The 25987-nt window shown below is 33.5% G+C and overlaps 1 protein-coding gene across 1 annotated transcript; it reads right to left on the bottom strand.

Annotated features, from left to right (window-relative positions):
• Window positions 1-6092: 6092 nt before the first annotated feature.
• On the bottom strand, window positions 6093-19455 carry LOC139503584 (uncharacterized). Its single transcript, XM_071293388.1, has 5 exons — window positions 19285-19455; window positions 15938-16407; window positions 8026-8260; window positions 7596-7778; window positions 6093-7057 (listed from the first exon to the last, which is right to left on the bottom strand). Exons 2-5 carry the CDS (start codon window positions 16394-16396, stop codon window positions 6894-6896), a joined length of 1041 nt encoding a protein of 346 aa, XP_071149489.1. The 5' UTR covers window positions 16397-16407; window positions 19285-19455; the 3' UTR covers window positions 6093-6893.
• Between the last annotated feature and the right edge of the window lie 6532 nt (window positions 19456-25987).

Genomic DNA, 25987 nt, shown 5'->3' with positions numbered 1-25987 from the left:
CGAAACATTCTTTAGCATTATCGTGGTTCGTCAATTTTCGACTTAGACAGACCCCGCGGTGACGTTTTAAAAAGTCTGAGTAGCAACTACGAGCTCTTGCATATCAAATTAATTGGGTATATCCCATATGCAGGTGAAGATGGTATATTGCTACTCAAGTGGGGGAAATTGGTGATTTTAAAATTGAAATCGTCTCGTTTGTCAGATTCTAATACTGAGGTGACCGATTACGTCAAATTCGAGGTAAAATTCTATAATTAGTTATCAAAGGTACCAGGATTATAATTCAATACGCCAGACGCGCGTTTTGTCTACATAAGACTCATCAGTGACGCTCAGATCAAAATAGTTGTAAAGCCAAACAAGTACAAAGTTGAAGAACATTGAAGACCCAAAACTCCAAAAAATGAGACAGACGAAGTCGTTTCTGTTCTATCTTAAATTTCTAGTTCTAGGGATATATTAATAGAATCCAATCAAATCAGTTTGGATTATTTATGAAAAGGACTTCATCAATATATCTGAATGTGAAGTTAAATAATCTGGCTTCTTTGATCTTCCACCATTTTCTACTTAAGAAAATGCCTGCACCAAGTCAGGAATTTGACATTTATTTTCCATTCGCCTGATGAGCTTGAGCTTTTGACTTTGCCATTTGGTAAGGGACTTTCCACTAATTTTGAATTTTCCTTGGAGTTCAGATTTTTGTTATGTTTTAGCAAAACATTACATATCAATTACAAGTATATTACTTGTCACTGAAAGAGTGCTGATTTCTGGAATGGTAATACCTTCAAAAACAAAACGTCAAGCAGTAATGGCACTGAACCAGTGATGATAAAATAACTCATCAGTGACACTCGAAACAAAACAGTTAAAAGGCAAAAATCGTAAACGTGTTGGAAAGCATTCAAAATCGAAAATTCAACAAAGTTCTTTAAAATAATGTTATGTGTTTTATTCATTGTTGAAGGTAGTACGATAATCCATAGTTGTTAAATTTTGAGTCATTTCTTGCGGGAAATTGTCTCGTTTGCTCTCAAACCACATTTTTGTATGTTTATAAGACTGCCTTCACATGTGGGAAAACCTTATTTTTGATTCAACATTCTATCAACAGCAGATTTATAGAAAACGGTGGCATATGAGCAATTCCTATTTTATAAAGCCATTCTAGTGATGTTTTTACTGTTATCTATTCTTTTAATGGTACTTAAGGTGATATCACATTGTTTCTACAGTGAACTAAAAAATCGGGTTCTGGTAACTTTTTGTTAATGTAAAGCATATGGGGAATAAGCAGCCCTTCCATTGTTAAGCTAAGTATATGACGTCATAATCAACTATTATCAGAGTAATTTGAATAAAATTGCTTCGCCGAGCCCAACTGGATACGACCGCAGAGGTCCAACTCTGAGCAGTTCGGGCCAAAATGGACACAATATTGAAGCTTGATACAGGTCTGAATTTGGATTCTTAAATATTTTACATATTATATGTTTCTGACACAGAGTAAATGTAGTTAAAGAACTTGAAATTAGTTGTATGATTTGAATTAATATCCAATTGAAGATTTCTTGCTGTTGTGTAATACATGTGTTGTTGCGCAATACTTAGTAAATATGTTTTAAGACTATAAACGAAAAAGCGAAATAAATTGTGAATTCCAATTTTTCTGTCGAAAATTCACAATTTTCTAAAATCTTAAGAAGACAAACAAATTGATCCTTCCCAAAAAGTATATTTTCTTTAAACCCAAATCCTCTATTTGTGGTATTGAACCTTGTGGTACAACTTCAGAGCAATCAAAACACACAAGTTAATGTCCTGAAACTAGAAAAAATGCTTGTTTTGGTTCACCCTTTTGATCCCTAATTCCAACCTGGCTGGGACCATCACATAAAAAACCTTTCACAACCTTCCTTTAGTGGTATTCAATCTTTTGACTAAATTTCATACTCTTAAACGAAAATAATTGTCCGGAAACCATGTGTCTTCGGATGACAACTACCCGACTACGACCTTATAGAACAATACGACCCCATCTAATTAGTGAAGTTTACCTATTTTGTACAATGGAAATCCTTGGTCTATTTATGAATATCGGAAACACTCATTCACAAATATCTATTCACGTACGACTAACACTGTATACTTTAATTTAACAACATTATTTTTAAATCGATATTTAAAGCGTGTTTAAACTTGTCATTTTTGTACGAAATGACCGTTAACGGGTTAGACGTCTCAAGAATCGGTTTCAAAGTGGAAATTCCTGGCCTGTTAATACATGTAGATATTGGAAATCCCCGGCCTATTTATAGATATTGGAAACCCCCAGTCTATTTATAGATATTGGAAATCCCTGGCACATTTATAGATATTGGAAAACCCATCTGGAAGAAAATGTCACTGTGCCATCTGTAATGCGGTCATTTAAATAAAAGATAACTTCAAAAGTCATAAACGAAACCATGGTAAACAACCAGTCCAAATTGGTGGTGGTGTTACCATGACCTGAAAAGACGAATGGATGAAATTTTAAAGCACTTAATGGAAACATATATAATCGGAGCAATAGGATTGAATACATTCAAACCGATTACATTCCTGAAAAGTCATGATGATGAGGAGGCGAAGGAGGAGAAAAAGGAGGAGGAGGAAGAGGAAAAAGAGGAGGAGGAGGAGGAGGATGTTGCCTATGAAAGAGCTAACCTGTATAGATTTGAGGACGTCTTATTATGTATGTCGTTCTATATTAATCATACCATGTGTACTTGGGAAAAGTACTTGAGTATTTAGTACAATCCAGTGAACCCAGTGGGTAACAAAGCAAGCACTAGACACTACACCAAGAGGTATACAGTGGAACTTCGCACAAAGGCTAGAAGACCTAGATTTTGCAGATGATCTGGCACTATTAACTCACCGTTTGAAATACATGAGAGATCAAACCACCGAACTCCATGAAACAGGAAAAAAACTAGGGCTAAAAATCAACATCAAGAAGACAAAAATTATGAAAGTAAAGTCCAGAAAAGATGGACCAGTGTCAGTTGAAGGAGAAGATATTGAAAAAGTCGATCAGTTTACTTATTTAGAAAGCATCATGGATAGAACTGGTGGGACAGATGCAGACATCAGGACAAGAATACGTAAAGCTCGACAAGATTTTGCTATGCTGAAGCCAGTTTGGAAATCCACAGCATTTACAGAAAACATCAAACTTCGAATTTTCAACACGAATGTAAAATCAGTCCTTTTTTTATGGTGCAGAGACCTGGAGATTTACAGCAGGGGCACTACATCAAATCCAGATTTTTATCAACAAATGTCTGCGCCAAATTTATATTTTGGTGGCCAGAAACCATTAGTAACAAACGCTTATGGGAAAGAACCAACCAGGGAACCAACAATTAAACAGCTCAAGAGGAGAACATGGCAATGAATTGGGCACACTTTGGAATTTTAGACCCTCAATGCTCTTCAACTTCGTACTTGTTTGGCTTTATAAATATTTTGATATGAGCGTCACTGATGAGTCTTATGTAGACGAAACGCGCGTCTGGCGTACTAAATTATAATCCTGATACCTTTGATAACTATTTGAGGAAACCTGTAGGTACCATCACTAGACAGGCATTAGAATGGAACCCCAACGGACATCGGAGACCAGAAAGACTATTTAACAGCTGGAGAAGAACAAGACACAAGGATGTGAAGGAATTTGATATACATGGAGCGAAGCAAAAAGAACAGCCTAAAATAGAGTAAGGTGGAAAGCGACTGTAGGAGCTCTATGTTCCACAAGGAACGAAGAGGATTAAGTCAAGTAAGTCAGTGAACCCCAGTGAGTTTTCAAGTGCTCCATTAACGTTCAAATTTGTTTGGACATATGTAAAATTCGTCGCCAGGTTATATAGAATACGATATATAGCTTGCAAATGACCTTTGAAAAGTTCGTTTAAGCGGAACAAAGTTATCGTTATTAGAATAGACGATCAATGGGCTATCGATTTAATAGACATGTCGAAATTTTCGAAATTTTACAGTGGATTGAATTTTACAATATTGGTGGTTGATATATTCTCCAAAAATGTATGGCTAAACCCGTGGCAAATGCTTTGAAACATGTATTACCTTTATCAGAAGGAAGATTACCAAACAGATTAAGAATAGATAAAAGACAAGAATTCAAATCAAGATTAGTGGAAGCTCTTCTGAAACAGAAATATTTAACATCTATTTGCCCAAATACTGAAAGCACTGCTAAGTACGTTGAATAAGTGATCAATACTATTAGGTAAAACAAAATAATAAGATGAATCACCAGTAAGCAACCTTATGATTATTTGGATAACTTGTAGAGCTCACGGTTACAATAATACATTCTATAGAACGTTTGGCATGACGCCAGAAATTGTCTCTCAGTTAAAAGGGACAAGTTTGTTTTTGAAAATGTATTGGCCAACAAGAGTTCAGCATTAGAAAAGAATGTAAATTGATGATAAAAAATAAAATCACACAAATACTGAAATCCTAAGAAAATTCAAAAAGGGAAGCCCCTAATCAAATAGCAAAACCAAAAACCTAAAACGAAAGGATAACAACCGTCATAATCCTGAACTGGTGTCTGCATTTTCCTATTTAGAAAATGGTCAATTGAACCTGGTTTTTTTTATCTAGCTATACCTCTCACTTTATATGACAGTCGCATCAAATTCCATTATATTGACAGCGATGTGTGAATAAAACAAACAGAAACAATAAGTTAAAATGTCAAAAATAGGGGAACAGCAGTCAACAGTGTGTTGTCATCATTTCAATCGATATAAAAACAAACAAATATAATAAAGAAGCACAAAAAGCATACATCAATTCTAACAACCTCATTTTGCTTTTTTATAACACAATTGTATATATTGTAAAGACACCATGTAGATTTCTGTATGACCAATTTCTGTCTACTTTACGGGGATATTAAATAATTTTTTAATCTGGAATGTTTTACCTTAGCTGTATTTGGCAAAACGTTTAGGAATTTTTGTCCTTAATGCTCTTCAACTTCGTTCTGTATTTGGCCTTTTTAACTTTTTTGGATTCGAGCGTCATTGATGAGTCATTTGTAGATGAAACGCGCGTCTGACGTATATACAAAATTTAGTCCTGGAATCTAGGATGAGTTTATTTTTATTTAACTATGCGCCTACTGAACATAACTCACATAATACGAAAACAGTTAACAGTACAGTGGCATAGCGCCACTGAAAATCGTTTACCTACACAATTAATCGACATACTAAAACATAGAAATATAATAAACATCTGTACATTACTCAATATAAGTTTGACTGCCCCTCTGGTATATTTCGTCCCTTTGTTCAATAACGCCATTTACGCCAATTAGATAGCCGTAAGTAGTTACACTCAGTCAATGATGTAGTTATCTTAAGAGATTAATTGATTTCTTTCCTCTTTTTTTAGTTTTATAATTAGTGATTATGACGTCATAGAAGCAGCCTCACATCGAGAGGCTTCCTTTTCCATATAGGTTTAACATTAGCAGAAAGAATTACGTTATCAGAACTCACAGTTCCCTAATTACTTAAAAATATTGGTATGACGTTGTTACTTCTGTTACTACTCATGAACTTTTCTTACTGGATGTTGGGTTATTCACAATCATTTAAACTTTGTATTTTCACATAATCATACATGTTTGGTAACATCTTCACTTACACAAGGAATAGGTTTAATGAGAACCTTCATCTGGTATCTAAAATGCAAGTCCTTTCAAAAGTATTTTCACTTTTTGGATAAATGAACAGACGAATAACATATGGTACGGTCAGTGCAGAAAGTTCATTTAAAATGTCATAAACGTGTCGAAATTGACATAATTATCACACCTTCTTCTTCAGAACTGTGCACCTTGTAAATAGAAATACCAGTCAATCTTAATAAAGTTATAATTTCTTGTTTGATTGTTCTTCATATTGAAGTATGTATTTCTAAATGGTCTTTTTAAAGGACAATAAGATTTTTAAAGGTATCCTACATGTAACTGAATGCCTTTAATATTAATAAGTAAATAAACTTAAACAAAATTTTATTGATAAATGAAAGGCACATGTGTGAGGCATACATTTAGACACAATCATGAAGTTATCAAGTATGTACATGAATGTACTTATATACGGTTTATGACATCTTAAGGTTAACAAAACATGGAAAAAGTTAATGTACATATATAAATGATAATTGATCTTTTGTGACGAACCTTGCGCTCTACATATACAAGTGTGTCTGTATGCCAGTTCTCATGAAACTGTGAATAAATGCATTTAAACACACAATGACGTACAACTTAAAGTAAGTGTATACACGTTAAACGAAAAATAACACTAATGAATTTATGTACATTATAAGTAACAAATATTGCTACATTTCAGCAATGTTATAACTATAAATATAGGTGATATACAATTACTATAAGTGCATGTTGACTCCAAATAAACCTTATTACAGTTATTGCAGTGGAAAGAATAAAATAGTGGTCACTAAAACATAATACAATTCATTGAGATATGAAATATTGGTAATGGTATCGTCCTTTTTGTGGATGTTGCTATGCCCTCACATCTGTATCTTTATATTATGTAGCGTACATGATTCCAGGTCATTGAGTACTCCAGGTTTAAACTCAATGTTTGTACCTAATATAAACCAGTACAGATGAAATTAAAACCTCAACTTATCAAGCTGAAAATTAAACATTTGCTTGAAGGCGAAAATATTGCAGTGACAAAAATTTCATAGTTGATTATAAGATCGTATCTGACATTTGGCAAGTGTTCTGGTCAGTGTCTGATAACTCGCTTTTTTTTTTCAATCTAGCCACTGACAATGTGCTTGTAGTAAACTGAGTTGTTACTTTTAATGTTGTTTGAAAATTCAATCCGAATCAATCCGGGATCAGAATCTGCATTACCAGCACTCTCATGTGATGAGGTACCTGACCATCTTTTTTCTCTCTTTTGTAACTTTTCAGCTTCATCTGAAATGATAATATACATAAATTGAATTCTATAGAAGAAAAAAAATAAATCATTTTATCAGTTGATGTGTGCTATATAGAATTTGATAGAGGACCAATCAGTTAAATGTATCAATACATGTTGCTTTAGTTCCCGTCCTGTTTCTGTTGTAATCTGTTGTATAATATTGATACATAGAATGTAAATCTAACAATTTATAATAATTGCTTTACTGAACAATCTCCCTGTTTGTTCAGTAAAACTAACTCTGCAAGGGTGCCCTGTCAAATGATGTAGACATGGTGTTCATTATAACAGCAAAAGTGCAATTGATCAGATTTTAGATTAAAATGGGTTCTTACATAGATGTTTGAATGAACAAATTTGAAAAAAGTTTTGCAATGATTGAAATGAAACAATTTCTGGATAACTAATTTCTATTCATTCGCTGTATTACAATTTCATCACTGTTGATGCATTTGCATATAATAGCTGTTAAACCAATTGTTCATAAACCCCATATTCGTATTGAACACATTTAAATAAATGTCAGCCTACCATGTATAACACTCTTCTCTAGGTCTCTGAGTTTGTAAACCAGGTCCATAGGTGTCTTGTTTTTCATCCAGAGCTCCAACCAGTGAGTACAAGCACGAGCAAGTCCTTCTGATGTAGGTATCTCCCCTAACGGATGATTACCAATGTCGCCAAAGGCACCATATAACTTTTCAGGTCGTTCCACTGAAAGCAAATTGTCCATATATTAAAAAGTGTTCGTGTAAAAAGTTTTGGATTTGAGCAGATTTCTGACATTATAGTTTTAAAAAAAAGACACCATTATATATACTTCACTGATTTCTCAATGTCATACGACGACAAATTAAATAACATACTATAGAATCATGCAACAGGAGTTGCTCCATGGTTTATTTGGAAGAAGAAAACGGTTTTAACTAAATTGCTGTTTTGATTCCAACCTGTATCTTACCGTATTTCACCGCCAGACATTTTGCTAACTCTCTCCCTAATTTAGGTACTGTATCTGAAGTTGTGTATTTAATAGCATCAGCTGCTTCTTGAATGAAATTATCTGTAATTGTGTCCTGCTTTACTTTGGTAACTAGACTTTTGACGTCGGTTATCTTTTCTTTGATTGTTCTCATGTTTGTGTCCTCTGTAGACAGCATCATCTCTAACTTGGCATCCATGTTGGAAAGAAGACTCTGGAACAATTCTCTTAAAATGAGTACACACATAACTACATATCTACTATTACTAACTGTGCATTTGTTTGTAACTTTATATGACTTGTTCCTACTGTTGATTAATCTTGTCGATAACCAGAATCAACAGTTGTGTTGAAATGGAGTAAATAATATTGTATTTTAGGCATCGACGCCATCAATTGGTGACGCGTCGACAGTAAACTTAATTTGCGACCATCAAATAACCAATTGATGCCGTCGGAGCTTATAGGACAATACAGTTATCTCCTCAATAGATATTTTTTTGTTCGAGACATTTATGACTTACAAGTATATTGGTTGGTTATGAACTTCTCAATATCATTCCAGTATATTGGTTGGTTATAAACTTCTCAATATCATTCCCTTTAAATCATCTGATTTGCAGGATATGTTCGTCTTTCAATCTAGATTGATAAGTGGAAGCATTAAGGTGGTAAGGGAGTCTAAAATAAAAATGATAGAATTTGTTCATAATTTGCCAAACCGTTGTAAATATTGATATATGTTTAAAAATATAATAAAAAAGATAGGTCACCGTGCATTTTCTCAAGCTACAGGTGGTGATAAAATGGCACATTTTGTATGGATTATACAGGTAAATACACTATTTTGTAATTGGAAACTAAACTAAATGATAGAATTATAAAATAAATTACAATAAGTTAGCTTTTAGATAAGGCTTTGAAAACATCAAAAGAAAGGACAGGGTCATCTTACGTTTTTTTCCGGCTAAAATACAAATCAGAAAAATTCTATGTAGATTCTTTTAGAAAATGCACTGTTTCAAGGTAAACCTCGTCTAAAAATGTCAATAAAAAATAATCAACCATATAATAAACACTGGTATAAATATTAATTTCTAAACGGAATGCCAATCGAGGATGTGGAAATATAAACCAGGCAAGAAAAACCTAGAGTTCTAAATATTCAATATTTTATATATAGAAAATGTGGTAAGAGTGTCAAAGTCTCAACTCTCCATCCAAGTCACAATTGCCGGTTTGTTCACACATCGTTGTCAATATTAATAGACGTTTGTTCGAATGTCTTACTAGTGTAAAACAGTTTAAAAAAGTAAAGTACCAAAAAGACTGAGCTCAAAGGAAAAATCAAAACGAAAAGTCCCTATTAAAAGGCAAATTTAAAAGCTCAAACACATCAAACGAATGGATAACAACTGTCATATTCCAGTTTTGGTGTAGGCATTTTTATCTAAAAATGGGGGATTAAAAATTATAGCTAGATAAAGTGCTCACTTATATGACAGTCGCAAAAAATACAATTTTTGAACGAAAAAAACAAAACAGCATAATAGGTAAAATTGTCAAAAACATGGGTGCATCAGTCAACATTGTGTTATAATCTTCACTATAAAAATATGTCAATTAAGGCATTTAGACAAGGCACATAAGCAAAAAAGAAAAGCCAGAATACAAAAATTTATATTATTACATTAACACAATGACGAAATGTATAAGTACCGGGTCACATCAAATAGATATAAAAATAGTTAAAGTAATAATCTATAAAGGCAAATAAAATAAACTATAACACGTAATTAAGATGATTAACAAACTCAGTACATATAATATATACTTGAAGACCATTCGTGTATTAATAGTCAAGTTGATATGGCATATTTATCAACAAGGTCTTTGTATCTTCCGAGACGTTCTTTGACATAACCGTGGTTTATCAGACCTTGGTGAGGTTTAATTAAGCCTGGGTAGCAACTACGAGCTCTTGAGTATCAAATTAATCGGGTATATCCCATATGCAGGTGAAGATAGTATGTTACTACTCAAGTGGGGGAAATTGATGATTACAAATCGAAATCGTCTAATGTGACAGATTCTGGTACTGAGATGTCTGATTATGTCAAATTCTGGATTTTGTTAATTTCTAGTTCTGGAAGATATATCAATAGATCCCAATGAGAAACAGTTGGACTGTTAATGAAACAAAATCATTAAGATATCTGAAACTGAAATTAAATGATTTGGCTTCTTTGATCTTCCCCATTTTGTACTTTTAAAAATGCCTGCACCAAGTCAGGAACTTGACAATTCTTCCATTCGCTTGATGAGCGTGAGTTTTTGATTTTGCCATTTGGTAAAGGACTTTCCATTAATTTAGAATTTTCCTTGGAGTTCCGTTTTTTATTTTGTTTTAGAAAAAAACATTACATATCCATGATATTTCTTGTCACCTTCAGAGTGCTGATTTCTGGTATGGTAATACCCTCGTAGACAAATTGTCTAGCAGTAATGGAACTGACCGAGTATCGATAAAACAACTCATTAAAAATACCCTGTGTATAATGTAGTACGTCAGACGCACGTTTGATTTACACAAGATTCATCAGTGACGCTCGAAACAAGACAATTAGAAGGCAAAATTATCAACGATGTTGGAAAACATTTAAAAATCGAAAATTCAACAAAGTTTTGTCAAATTATGTAATGTGTTTTAATTATTGTTGAAGGCAGAGAGATAATCTAAAGTTGTTAATTTTTGTGTCATTTCTTCTGGAAAGTTGTCTCATTGTCAACCAAACAACATTTTCGTCTGTATTTAAGACTACTTGTACACGTGGGAAAACCTTATTTTTGATCCATTGATAGGCTTATTGTATGATGTCATAATCAGCTATTATCAGAGTAATATTAATAAAATTGCCTCGCCGAGCTCAGCAGGTTACGACCGCAGAGGTCCAACCATGAGCAGTTCGGGCCAAAATGGACACAATATGCAAGGTTGATACATTTCTTTAGTTTTCTATGTTTTGTCTTCTGTACTATAACTCGTCTGTTTGTCTTTTATTTTTAGCCATGGCGTTGTCAGTTTATTTTCAATCTACGCGTTTGGTTGTCTTTCTGGTATCTTTCGTCCCTCTTTTCTGAATTTGGATTGTTAAATATTTTACAACTTATATGTTTCTGACACAGAGTAAATGTAGTCAAAGGACATGAAATTGGTAATATGATTTGAATTTATATCCAATTGAAGATGTCTTGCTGTTGTGAAATATACTGTGCTGTTGCGAAATACTAAGTAAATAGTATGTTTTCAGACAATATACGAAGAAATAGCAAAATAAATTGTGAATTCAATTATTCGGTCGAAAATGGACAATTTCTTAAATTTTAAGAAAAAACACAAATTGATCCTCCCACATAAAATATAATTTTTCTAACCCCAATCCTTTATATGTGGTATTGAACCTTGTAGTACAACCTAAGACCAATTACAATACTCAAGTTGTTGTCCTGAAACTAGAAACTATGCTTGTTTTGCTCCCCGTTTGACCCCTTTTTCCTATACAAATTAGGCCATCACTCCAAAAAATATTCACAACCGTCCTTTTGTGGTATTGATTCTTTTGACGGCGATTCATACACTTAAACTAAAGTTATTGTCCGGAAACCATGTGTCTTCGGACGACGACGACCCCGACAAAGACATGAAAAAAAATACGAACCCAGGTAATTAGTTAAGTTTACCTATTTTGATTCTAAAATAAACTGACAACGCCATGGAATGAAAAAGACAAACAAACAAACAAACAATAGTACACATGACACAACATAGAAAACTAAAGAATAAACAACACGAATCCCAACAAAAACTAGGGGTGATCTCATGTGCTCCGGAAGGGTAAGCAGATCCTGCTCCACATGTGGCACCCGTCGTGTTGCTTATGTGATAACAAATCCGGTAAATAGTCTAATTCGGTAGTCACATAAATGAAAGGAATGTTGCTACTTAGAAATGGAAAGTTCACAATTGGAAAGCTGAAATAATCTCTTTTGTCGTAAAGTTTTGTTTTCAACCGACCCTCATTGTCAATTTCTAGATGTAAGTCAAGAAATGAGGCCGACTTAACTGTATCTGTAGTATCCTTTATCTCTAGTTCGATGGGATAGATGCGTTCCACATAGTCACCAAATTTTGAATTATTTAATGAAAGAACATCATCTATATAGCGGAAAGTAGAGTTAAAGGATATTGCTAACTTCTTGTCTTTCTTCCTAAGAAGTTCCTGCATGAAGTCAGCCTCATAATAATAAATAAACAAGTCGGCAAGTAGAGGAGCACAGTTTGTTCCCATTGGAATGCCGACAGTCTGTTGAAAAACACGTCCTCCGAACGTACAAATATGTTTTCAATCAAGAAATCAAGCATCTTGATAATGTCAGTTTCAGAGAATTTTTTGTTTGAATCAGAGTGATCCTTTACAAAGTAGGATTTATCCCTCCCTAAGACAAGATACTTGTATCTACGTTGGCCATTCTTTTATATGAAGCAAAGCAATACCAACTCTTTCAATTTGTCTTTTAGTTTGGAATATGGAATACTTGTGTAAAGAGTAGAAAAGTCAAATGTTTCAATACTGTTACAAGATGAAAGAGAGTTAGATTGTATGTACTCTAAAAGATCTTTGGAATTTTTAAGTATCCACATCTGATCCACGCCACCTCTAGAATGGGCAGTTTCACAATAACTTTGAAGCCCGTCTCTGATTGCTGATAAAATAGATGTAAATAATTTAGAAAGAGGTTTCGTGGAGCACTTGGAAGACCCAGCAATGTACCGTTGTTTGTAAGGACACTTATGTAGTTTAGGTATCCAATACAGTGATGGAAGATCCAGTTCTTCATCTTTGGTTGAAATTCCAAAGGAACATAGAACATACCTATGATTATTCAGGATTTCCTCTTTGGTAAGTGTCGTGAGGGTATATGTTGAGTTTCCAAGTGAATTGTCAATACCTAATTCGTTTATCAAGCAGTTAATGTAATGAGTTTTACACACAAAAACGATGTTGTTTTGGGCTTTATCTGCGGGGACAACAACATATTTGTCATGGAGATAGGATAGGTGTTTTGCAACATCTGGGTCTTTAAAGATTGACGTAGCATGGGCATTGATAGACCCATTCAGTTTCTTAATTCTGATTTGTATCAACGACATCACTGCCTTAATCCATTCGGAAAGAGTGTCTACGTCTTCCTTCTCGCGCTTAGCCCATTGCCTGGCATAATCCTCGACTGAATCCATCAAAATTTTAAAGTTGTATTTCAGATTGATGGATTTAGGCTCACGATATTTCGAACCTTTCGATAACACATTTCGTAGAGAAGTGTTATTAACAATGTTGAGGTCACCGGTAATAACGTGGCCAGCAAGATTATATGTGAATTAGGAACTAGCACAAGTGCAATCAGGAGATTTAGACTTTAGACTTGAATTCGTCAATATCGAGATCCTGCAAAACGAGTTTGTAATTGAAAATTTTAGTTGCAATAGGTTTGGCATGATTCACCCACGACACTGTATATTTGAATTTAACAACATTCTTGTTTAATCAATATTTAGAGCGTATTTAAACTTGTCACTATTGTACGGAATAATCTGTTCTAAAGAAGTGAAAATCTCCGGCCTATTTATAGATATTGGAAAACCCATCTGGAACGAAATGGAAATCCCTATTTATAGATATAGGAAATCCCTTGCCTATTTATAGATATTGGAAAAACCATCTGAAATAGAGTGGCACTGTGCCATCTGTCATGTGGTAGTTTCAAAAAAAGCAAATTCAAACGTCATAAACGAAACCATGGTAAACAACCAGCCCAAGTTGGTCATGGTGTTTCCATGACCAGAAAAGACGAATGCATGCAACATCAAAGCGCTTAATGGAAACATATGTAATCAGATCAATAGGATTGAATATATTCACAAACTGATAACTGATAACATTCCGGAAACATGATGATGATGATGATGATGATGATGATGATGATGATGATGATGATGATGATGATGATGATGATGATGATGATGATGATGATGATGATGATGATGATGATGATGATGATGATGATGATGATGATGATGATGATGATGATGATGATGATGATGATGATGATGATGATGATGATGATGATGATGATGATTATGTGGATAACTTGCAAAACTCACGGTTACAACAATACATTCCATAGAACGGTTGGCATGACGCCAGATAGTGTCTCGGTTTAAAGGGACAAGTTTGTGGTTGGAAAAGGTATTGGTCAACAAGAGTTTAACCTTCCGGTATCAAAATTGATGATAAAATGTAAAAATCACACAAATACTGAAATCCTAGGGAAATTCAAAAAGGAAAGTCCCTAATCAAATGGCAAAATTAAAAACGTAAAACGAATGGATAACAACCATTATAATCCTGAACTGGTATCTGCATTTCCTTCTGTAGAAAATTGTCGATTGAACCTGTTTTTTTTTAGCTAGCTAAACCTCTCACTTTCATATGACAGTCGCATCAAATTCCATTATATTGACAGCGATGTGTGAATAAAACAAACAAACAGACACAATAAGTAAAAATGTCAAAATTAGGAGTATAGCAGTCAACATTGTGTTATCATTTCAATCAATATAAAAACAAACAAATGTAGAAAGAAGCACAAAAAGCATAATCAAATCTAACAACCCTCATTTTGATTTTTTATTACACAATTGTATTCTATTGTAAAGACACCATGCTGATTGCTCTCTTACCAATGACTGTCTACTTGACGATGGTATTAAATAATATGTTAATCTGGAATGTTTTTTTATTCAACTATGTGCCTACTGAACATAACTGACATAATACAAAAACAGTTAACAGTACAGTTGCATAACGTCACTGAAAATCGTTTACCTACACAATTAATCGACATAGAAAACATAGACAGATAATTAATATCTGTACATAACTCAATATAAGTTTGACTGCCCCTCTGGTATATTTCGTCCCTCTCGTCAACAACGCCAATTACGACAATTAGGTAACCGTAAGTAGTTACACTTATTGATGTAGTTTTCCAAAGAGATTAATTGATTTCTTTCTTCTTTTATTAGTCTTATAATAAGTGATTATGACGTCATAGAATCAGCCTCTCATCGAGAGGCTTCCCTTTCCAAATATGGTTAACATTAGCAGAAAGCATTAAGTTATCAGAACTCACAGTTCCCTAACTTATTAGAAAAAATAAAAATGGTATGACGTTGTTACTTCTGTTAGAGTCAAACAATCGAAATGAGTACATCTGTCACAAAGGAGAAAATATACCAAGGATGAATCAAAAACCATAAGTTGACGAAAAATGATACCCATTGCCAAATTGAAACTAATTTAAAAAAATCAGCAGTCCACGTACAGATCAAATATCACATTCTACATAGCAAAATGATGATTGATGAACACAAACCTTTAACTACCGAGGTTGAAATCGGATGCAAACAGAACAGCAGTTTTTGTGACATTATGGGCACCTGTCTAATAATCAAGTCAAAAGTGTGACAAGGAGTATGAACACGCTGTCGTGTTAATTGTATCGGGAAATAGCAAAAAGTGCCTCTCTTATCCGAAAAGATTCATGTGTTAGTAAAATATGCATTCAGGTTGCGTTTCTGTGACCAACTTTCCATGGAATGGCCGGTCTCTCCATCCTAACATATAGGAAGTCGTTATCATTGTCATTGTACTAATTTTACCGGTACCAGTTACCAATTTCTTTCTTTTCAAATGCACACAGTGCCTTTAGTTTATAGTTGAGATAAATACTATACTATTATTTATCTTAGTCTAATATGTAATCATACCTCTATTGATTCCATTCTCCATTTAAGTTCTGCATGTGTTTCTGACATTTCTTTAAACTCGTCGTTACATATCTGTATGTGGAATTTTATCTTCTCTTTTAGAGAATGTGTATCTCCGTCCGTATTGAATAGAATATTGTCATTCCCTATGATAATATTACTTCTAGCCTTTTCTGTGAGAGTAATATTCAATTCTTTGCTACAATCGAACAATTCATTCTGCAAAAGCTTTATTTGATCGTCTTTGTCTTGAATTTCAGCTTCTAGTTCTTCTAATCTGTCAATGACTTTTTGATGCTGTGCCTTTTTTCGAATGCCCTTAATCCTGCCTCTCTTAAAGGAAAACACTTTTGATAGACGGTCAAAAATTCCAGGATTTCTTCCATTTCGTGCACTTCGCGATTTGAATGTTGCTTTATCTCTGCTGATATCAACAGACGAAGCTTGTTGTAGTCCCATTGTTCCTTGACCTAGAAATTTCAAAGAAGGAACATTTAATTTATGTTTCCCTTTTACCTACAAGTAGATCTACATTTAATTTTCAATAAGAAAAAGAATATATCTTTCATTGATAAGGTAGCAAAAACCATTTGATTTAGGGTGGAGTGGATGCACACAAAAAGATATCGGGAATAAAAAGAAAATGGCAATACATAGTCCCATACTGATCACAAATTTATTGTATTGGAACAAAATTCGAACTTGATCTCTAACTTGTCACGGTGTTTTTATTTGTAAACTATATAACAAATATCATGTCAATATATTTAAGCATGACAACATAAAGTGTTGAAAACTGATTATCTAAGTCCACGGACCATAACTCTCCGCTAAATCATCAGACCGGAACAAAATCCTAACTTGATCTGAAACTTGTCATGATAAAAGTATATACCAATTTACCATCAACATCTTCAAGCATAACAAAAAATGGGGAAAACTGATTATTTGAGGGAATTTGAGAACCATAACTCTGCACAAAAGCCTCAGACCAGAACAAAATTAAAACTTTTTATGATAAAACAATACGACAAATATCCTAAAGGATTACAAAAAAAAGATTGGATAACTGACTAATTGAGTGAATTTTCTAAGGCCAAAGAGTATAACTCTGCTCAAAATCATCAGACCAGAACCAAATTCAAACCTGATCAGTAAAACTAAAATCACAAAAATACTGAACACCGAGGAAAATTCAAAACGGAAAGTCCCTAATCAGATGGCAAAATCAAATGATAAATCAAATCAAACGATGGACAACAACTGTCATATTCCTAACCTGGTACAGGCATTTTCAAATGTAGAAAGTGGTGGATTGAACATCTCATTTATATGACAGTCGCATCAAATTCCGTTATTTTACAACGATGTGTGAACAAAACAGACATAATCGGTAAAATAGTCAAAATATGGTAACAGCAGTCATCACTGTGTTCCAATCTCAAATAAACAAACATTTACAAAAAGCATCTATCAAAATAAAAAACACATTCATTGTTTCGCGTGTTTGGCGTCTAAAAATGTTAACGTCAAATAGAAAGAAATTTTGTCGTTAAATGTATCTTTAAGACAATTATAATTTCACATGTAAAAGGTGGTGTGCAGGGTTAAAAAGTCAAAAGTATGTTAAAATTATTTTCAGAAACAGACCGAAATTCAAAATTAGCCAGAAGTTCTTTAGAATTTTTAAGAATATATGTATGGTTAATACCACTACGCGAGTAAAATAATTTTGACGTTTTCCGTTTAAAGTATTATCAAATTTATAATAGAAAAATAACATAATGACGGGATCTTTAACTTTTTATGATAAAACAATACGACAAATATCAAATCAATATCCTCAGGCATTACGAAAAAAAGTTTGGAGAAGTGATAAATTGAGTGAATTTATAAGTCCAAGGACCATAACTCTGCTCAAATCATTAGACCGGAACAAACACGAACTTAATCTGTTACTTGTCATAATAAAACACTATACCAAATATCAAATGAATATATACGGCTGAAGTGCAAACCTAAAGTCCACTTCGACTTCGAAAACTAAAAATGACGAGAACTCACTAAGTAGTATATGACGACAGTTTAGTTACTATATGTGGAGGCGGTGCGTTGAGTAGGTTCCGTTACGTCATTGCATTGTGACTTCGTTCACAAGAAGTGAAATCAAACAACCAAGGACCGGATATGAGTGCGTGAAGTCACTTTAAAGAGAAAGTGAACTGCGCATGCGTGATGACAAGTCAAAGACAGGAATCAAGATATAGGAGCCGCCATCTTGGATGAGCATCATAGGGGGTTCAATAAATATATTCTGGTCCCTTTATTTGTCAAGCATACGCACTTCAATGTTCTTATCACGTGTGCACAGCACGCATTACTATATGTAGACTCAATGACATCCTTTCTGGTGGATCATGTCATATAGAACCACCCCATAATTACTAAGTGAACTGTCGCCATTAACTTCCCAGTTCCCAAAAATAGGCAGATAACCCGGATAGCAAGAAGTACACCGGATTTTAATAATTTTCAAAACAATGTACATGAACACAACTGGTATCTGCTCTTTGCTCGGGATGTTGTCTCTTTGACGTATTCCCCATTCCCATTCTCAATTCTATAACTCATACACATAAACATACATAAATGAGAAAATCATTACAATTAAAGATGATAATGTTAGTGCGCTGTATTTTGAGTTAATTTCATTTATTATGCATTTTCTAATTTAGAAAAATAGTGAATTAAACTTGGTTATATAGTTAGCTAAACCTCTCACTAGTATGACAAACACTGAAAATTCCGTTGACAATACAAATAGACATTAAAAAAATGACAAAAGTAGGGATACAGCAGTCACCTTTGTTTTATACGCTTAATCGCTATAAAAGCAAACAAATGTACCAACAAAGAAAAAACAAAATTGCATTTAGACAAAGTAGGTAAGCAAAAAAAGAAAGACAAGTATACAAAAAATGACCACAGCACAACCCCACATTTGGGGATACATACGTGTCGAACCGTTTTACCAACATGGACTAAACAGTAAAGTTATTAATATAAATTTTTATATAATATTATTGCAAGTACAGAACTTAAAGATGTACAAGGAGCAAGACAATTGAAGCCGAAACCTATAAATGGGATATTATTCAACTTTTTCGTCCAATTTAAAACCAATTAAAACAATATATACATCGCAGTGCAGGTAAAATAAAGTTGACTTCCACTATTCACTTTGTGTATCTAAACTTTAGAAGACATTAAGGCATACTCAGTAAAAAAAACATGTATATCATTGTCTTGATACTTAAGGAAAATAAAAAAAAACGTAGCCAACTTACCGTATCAAGTCCACGACTTAATATCTTATTATGATCTCGAGGTCATATTGCATCAGCTTTTATATGTTTCAAATAAAAATAAAACCAAGTAAGACATTATCGATCTGTTTTAAGCAGATTTGAATGACTTGGTTTAAATTGTTAATATATATATAGATATTGATCCACTTTGGTATGTTAAGAACCTTTAAACCTTTGAACCTATAACTAATGATGACTTAACCAATCGCCTCGTACTGTTTGACTGCCAAAAGGCATTAATTCTAAATATTGCTCTAAAATGTTTAAAATTTCATTTGAAAGAACCCCATTCATGCGTACTTTTGTTTATTTGAGAATTTATTGCTTCTTTATTTATTTCATCAGTGTGAAAAGTGTTTAACAAAGAATATAGTGCGCGAAGCGCAAACGTCTCGATTTAAACTTCTAACATTTTAGGAATATCTACCAAGTAAGGAATATGACGCTTGTTTACCGTTCGTTTGATGTGTTTGGGCTTTTCATTTTGTAGTTTTACAAAGGACTTTCTGTTTTAAAAACAAATAATGGTTTATTTATATTACTACATATAATAAGTTTTCTTTAAGAATTGTGTGTATACAGCTCTTCAACTGTTTTGGTACTTATACATCCTCGGCTTTCAAATATTTGGCTTTGAGTATTCCTGTGCCTCGGACGCATAGAAGTATTAAACGAGTTGTTTTCATTTTTTTAATAACAAAAAAGAAAAAAAAGGATAAAACATAAACAGAGATTGAACTGTCTACAATTGTTTCTCTCAATCTTAACTCGTCATTTCATTCTATACTTGCAGCTAACAACTTACACTATACCAACAACGTTTTTAAATTCAAAACGGAAAGTCCCTAACCGAATGGCAAAATCAAAAGCTCAAACACCACACGAATGGATAACAACTGTCATATTCCTGAGTTGGTACAGGCATGTTCTTATGGCATCTTTCGTTTTACTCATCTAGGTACAAACCCGGGAATAAGTCTAATTCGGAAGGTCACATTCGGGGAAAAGGGGAAGGATTTTAGTTACGTCAAATTGTTGATATACAACGTTATTTTAACAAACGTTTAATGTTATAATAACGTTATAACTTACGAACATATCTTTGATACTCCGAGTAAGGTTAAATAAATCATCCTAGGTACCAGGATTGAAATTTAATATAAACGGCAGACGCGTGTTTCATCTACAAAAGACTTATCAGTGACGCCCGAATCAATTTTTTTCAGATGTGGATACTAAAATATTCCAAAGGTATATTAACGTACATACAATCTAAGTCTCTTTCCTCTAGCAATATTTGACTTTTCTACACTTTACACAAGTATTCCCCATTCCAAACTAAAAGACAAAATGAAAGAGTTGGTATTGCTTTTATGTTAACGTACAAAAATGGAGGTATAAACCCTAATTTGTAAAAATAAATCACTCTGATTCAAACAAACAATTCTCTGAAACTGACATTATAAAGATGCTTGATTTCTTGATTGACAAATTATTTTTTTTCAACAAAGTATGCGCATTCCCATGGAAACCACATGTGTCACTCTTTTTACCAACTTGCTCCTTTATTTTTATGACGATGACTTTGTACAGGAATTTCTTTTGAAAGAAGTAAGGTAAGAAGTTAGCAATATCGTTTAACTCTACTTTCCGTCTATTCTGTGTTGGTCATTCATTATATATTCGTGTTTGTTTTATGTAATGAGTTAATACTTCAGTTTCATTATGTATATCTGTCATATTCATTTGATAAAATTTACTGTTTGCAATAGCATTAATTGTTCTAAATAATTAGGATGTTCTTATCCCAAGCATACAAACTTAGCCGTATTTGACACAACCTTTTTCAACTTTTGATCTTCAGTGCTGTACAACTTTGTACTTTTTTTCGCTTTCGATCTTTTATATCTGGACGTCACTGGTGAGTCTTGTGTGGACGAGGAGTGTTTTTGGCGTATTAAATTTTAAACTTGATGCTTTTTGTTATTCATTAATCATGTGTTTCTTTGTCTAATACATTTTCGTATTTATTTGTATTGTAGTCCTGTAATATTATGTTGTCATTTCTATGTTATATTTAACATTGCCATTAAAGTGCGAGGTTTGGCATGCCACAAAACCAGGTTCAACCCACCATTTTTTCCTTTAAAAATGTCCTGTACCAAGTCAGGAATATGGCCATTGTTATATTATAGTTCGTTTCTGTGTGTGTTACAATTTAACGTTGCGTCGTTTGTTTTCTCTTATTTTTGAGTGGATATTAACATTGCGATAAGACGTGTCACGGTACTTGTCTATCCCAAATTCATGTATTTGGTTTTGATGTTATATTTGTTATTCTCGTGGGATTTTGTCTGATGCTTGGTCCGTTTCTGTGTGTGTTAGTTACATTGTAGTGTTGTGTCGTTGTTTTCCTCTTATATTTATGCGTTTCCGTCAGTTTTAGTTTGTTACCCCGATTTTGTTTTTTGTCCATGGATTTATGAGTTTGAACAGCGGTATACTACTGTTGCCTTTATTTATATAGATGATGTTCTCTCACTAAATCATTCAAAATTTGGGGACGATGTTAAACGCATATCTCCCATCTAACTGGAGATTAAGGATACAACATATACAGTTAAGTCTGCCTCCTACCTTGACTTGCATCTAGGAATTGACAATGAAGGTCGCTTGAAAACAAAACTTTTCGACAAAAGAGAGAATTTCAGCTTTCCAATTATGAATTTTCCATTACTATGTAGCAACGTTCCAGCTGATCATGCATACGGATTATATATGCCAATTGATACGATATTCTCGGGATTTTATTTCCTATTATGATTTGTTGCTGCTCACAAGGAATCAAGAATTCTAAACGGTGAAGTTTAAATCAACTCTTCGTAAATTTTACGTCGCCACCACGAGTTGGTTGACTGTTATGGAATATCCAAGATATGTTACTTATGTCGTAACTACAATCCCGTTCCTTTTCACGAATATGACCTACCGAATAAGACGTATGACCGGATTTGTTCTAACATGAGCAACACGACATGTGCCACATGTGGAGCAGAATCTGCTTACCTGAGATCACCCCCATTTTGTGGTAGGGTTCGTGCTGCTTAGTCTATTTTTAGTCAGCACTATTTGTGTTGACATGAATTATCATTGATATGGTTATATTTATAAATTAAATGTTTACAAAATTTAGAATTTTTGAAAAACTAAGGCTTTTCTACCTCAGGCATAGATTACCTTAGCTGTATTTGGCATAACTTTTAGGAATTTTGGTCCTTAATGCTCTTCGACTTCATACTTTATTTGGCCTGTTTATCGTTTTTGGATTCGAGCGTCACTGGTGAGTCTTTTGTAGATGAAACGCGCGTCTGGCGTATATACAAACGTTAGTCCTGGTATCTATGATGAGTTTATTTACAACCACTGGGTCGATGCCACTGCTGGTGGAGATTTATTTCCCCGATGGTATCACCAGCCCAGTAGTCAGCACTTTTTGTGCTGACATGGATTATCATTGATATGGTTATATTTATAAATTAACTGTTTACAAAATTTTGAATTTTTGAAAAACTAAGGCTTTACTACCTCAGGCATAGATTACCTTAGCTGTATTTGGCATAACTTTTGGGAATTTTGGTCCTTAATGCTCTTCAACTTCGTACTTTATTTTGCCTTTTTAACTTTTTTGGATTCGAGCGTCACTGATGAGTCTTTTGTAGACGAAACGCGCGTCTGGCGTATATACAAAAGTTAGTCCTGGTATCTATGATGAGTTTATTTATATATGTTTTGTGAACTATTTTTTGTCTGTGGTCTTAATCCTTTTTCGATGACGTTGTCAGTTTATTTTCGATTTATGAGTTTGAATGACCCTCTGGTATCTTTCATCCCCTTTTCTGTTTACGTTATCTATTTCCGTTATAGAAACGTTTTAGTAGCATTCATGTTAACGTCATATATTATCATAAAACTAACGTTGGAGAAAACTTTTTATTACGTAATATGTATATATACATAAAACTGACATAACAATAACATTTGTATAACGTTAAATATTGACACAATATTAACGTAGCTGTAAAATGTTCTAACAACATGAATAAACTTTAAAGTTACATTGTTGAGTAACATCATTCTTTAATGAAACACTCTCTTATGTAACAATTTCTATACCTTCATCCTGGAACTGTATTTGCATACTTCGCTTTCTTTTGCTACAATTTCCGATAACAAGTTCCTTGCAGGCACATTTTTTTGATTATCCTATTCATCCTATCCAGTCACTATGGATTGTTACAATTCATAGCATATGCAACACACCTATAGTAACCAGAAATGTACTTCAGAAATGTTAAAAAAAATAACGAATACTATTTAACTTTACAAATAAGATTTTAAGATATAAAATATATAAACTGAAATAGGAATGGCAAGAGTGCATCGTTATCCTGAACCAAAAAAGACATTTAAACACTTTGAACGAATTTCTAACCCAAGAATATTCTTTAGAATAGAGACAAATAATAAAATACTGTAATACAAAAATAAAATCCCTTCTTTTAATCGTCCTATATCTGAATAACAAACCATTAATAATTAACAGCTAGTGGTTTATAAAATTATTAAATATTATGCTTCAATATACGAAAACTGGATGGTCATGCCAAAGTCCCCGGAATACCAGATACATTACTATATTCGGTTTTGGTCAAAAATCAACTAACCATCACGTCAAGACGTATCTATAATTGTTAAAAAGGTTTCGACAAAGATTAAATCGAGTGTTGACAAAGTAAAAAATAGCAATCTATCAATTGGCCAATGCCTATTCAGGTCGTATTATTAGGGGGGGGGGGGGGGAATTGAAAAAAATGAGAAAGTTTTACTTACCTACATTTTGTCAACGGTCGAAGTGCATATTAAATGTTTAAATGTAAACAAAAATTGGCTCATTTTCAACTTCTTGTTATCAAGCAAAAGGCACTCCATCTTTTCGTCACTCAAATGACGACATATATTAGCACGTGACATACTTTTATTTAAAATGGTAAGTAATTTAACGTTAAATGAATGATAAGATATATATGGTATGGAAGCGACATACATATATATCCTTACTTTAGTTGCAAGCATGTAAATAGTCATTAAAATAAACATTGTTTCATCTGGAAGCAAGCTAACGGGTGTGTAGTCCGAGATCGGCCCCAGCTTGTTTGGCAAAACAGCTGTTGGACGTCAGAGTAATCTCGGACTAACGGGTGTGTGGTGGATGTTAGCGTGGCAAACCGTCCATAGAATACCATGAAATACTCAATTAATATACCTATATTGCCTTATTTATCTATAGAAATTATCTAAGTCATAGAAGTTTGAGTTATAGCGAAGATTTTAGAAAAATCCGAAATTTGACTTTGTTCCAAGTGTCATTGCATTAGCTTGCGATGGTGAAATTCAAAAATAGATCCTTATAAAAACTATAGCCCAGTGTTGACAGTATGTGTTATGTTGCTTGTAATCAAACACTTTGAAACCTTTATATAGAAATATTAATCCTCTTATGTATGTTAAAAACCTTTCAAATTAAACATACTTATAATAGGTAATGACAGAATACATACCTATTTGAATCGTTTGTCACGTACTTGCTTCTTGTCCAATGAAATTTGATTCGTAAGTACTATTCCTAATTCAAATAACATAGTTATCAAATATACCAGGCTTTTAATTTGATACGCCAGACGCGCGTTTCGTCTACATAAGACTCATCAGTGGCGCTCACATCAAAATAGTTAGAAAGTCAAACAAGTATAAAGTTGAAGAGTATTGAGAACCCAAAGTTCAAAGAAGTTGTGCCAAATAGGGCTAAGGTAATCTATGCCTGGGATAAGAATAAACCTTTGCATTTCGAATAATTTGTAAGACTTGAACCTTGGATGATGACCGTACTGTATCTCTAGTATATGTATCAATTATCTGTGCATATATGCAATAATAGTGCATTGACTTGACATATCAACAATATAAGGATGAGGCTTAGAAACGGGGAAATGCGAGGCTGTGCCGAGCTATTTCCCCGTTTCGGGCCGAATTCTTATATCGTTGATATGTCAAGTCAATGCACTATTATTGTCTTTATACTGCAATCTAAAAAAAAAACATTTTCAATTGTTGTTTAATGCGTTAAGGTTATTTATTTGATCTAAATATTGGGGGAAATACCCTTTAAAAAGGCCTCACATCATGCTTGCGGAGAAAAATACAACACAATGTTTACATTTACCTGTTGAAACCACCACTCGATGGTGAACGAAATCGGTTGAGTATGGACTAAAATATCAACCATTTCTAAGCATAAAACATAATGATTTATAGGTTGCAAACAAAAAATATTAACAAATTAAATACGTTTTTCCAATAATTGCAAAAGAAACAATGTTGAGTCGTTACACGCATCGTTGTATGCATTTGAAACAAGAACAGGTTGAAGAGGTCGTATGAATAATTCAATATTATTTCGGCAATTTCTATTTAAATATTCATGAGGAAAAGTGATATCGGGTCAGTGACTGTATATGACATAGAAATATACAGTCAACGCATTTTGACTGCTCAAATAGAACGATCGCAGTATAAAAACGTATATCACGTCTCCTTTTTTATAAAGTGATAAGAATTGTCTCGT

This window comes from Mytilus edulis, chromosome 1 (genome assembly GCF_963676685.1).
Source record: "Mytilus edulis chromosome 1, xbMytEdul2.2, whole genome shotgun sequence".
Lineage (NCBI taxonomy): Eukaryota > Metazoa > Mollusca > Bivalvia > Mytilida > Mytilidae > Mytilus > Mytilus edulis.
The sequence above is the reverse complement of the archived record's forward strand: the minus strand, read 5'-3'. Positions and strand labels throughout refer to the sequence as shown.

Excerpts from the sequence above, each read along its gene's own strand:
- LOC139503584 (XM_071293388.1), bottom strand. The coding sequence starts at position 16,396 with ATGGGACTACAACAAGCTTCGTCTGTTGATATCAGCAGAGATAAAGCA. Across the intron at positions 8,261-15,937 it reads GGAGAATGGAATCAATAGAG|AGTCTTCTTTCCAACATGGA; the intron begins GTATGATTACAT and ends GAATTGTTCCAG. Across the intron at positions 7,779-8,025 it reads ATGTCTGGCGGTGAAATACG|TGGAACGACCTGAAAAGTTA; the intron begins GTAAGATACAGG and ends ATTTGCTTTCAG.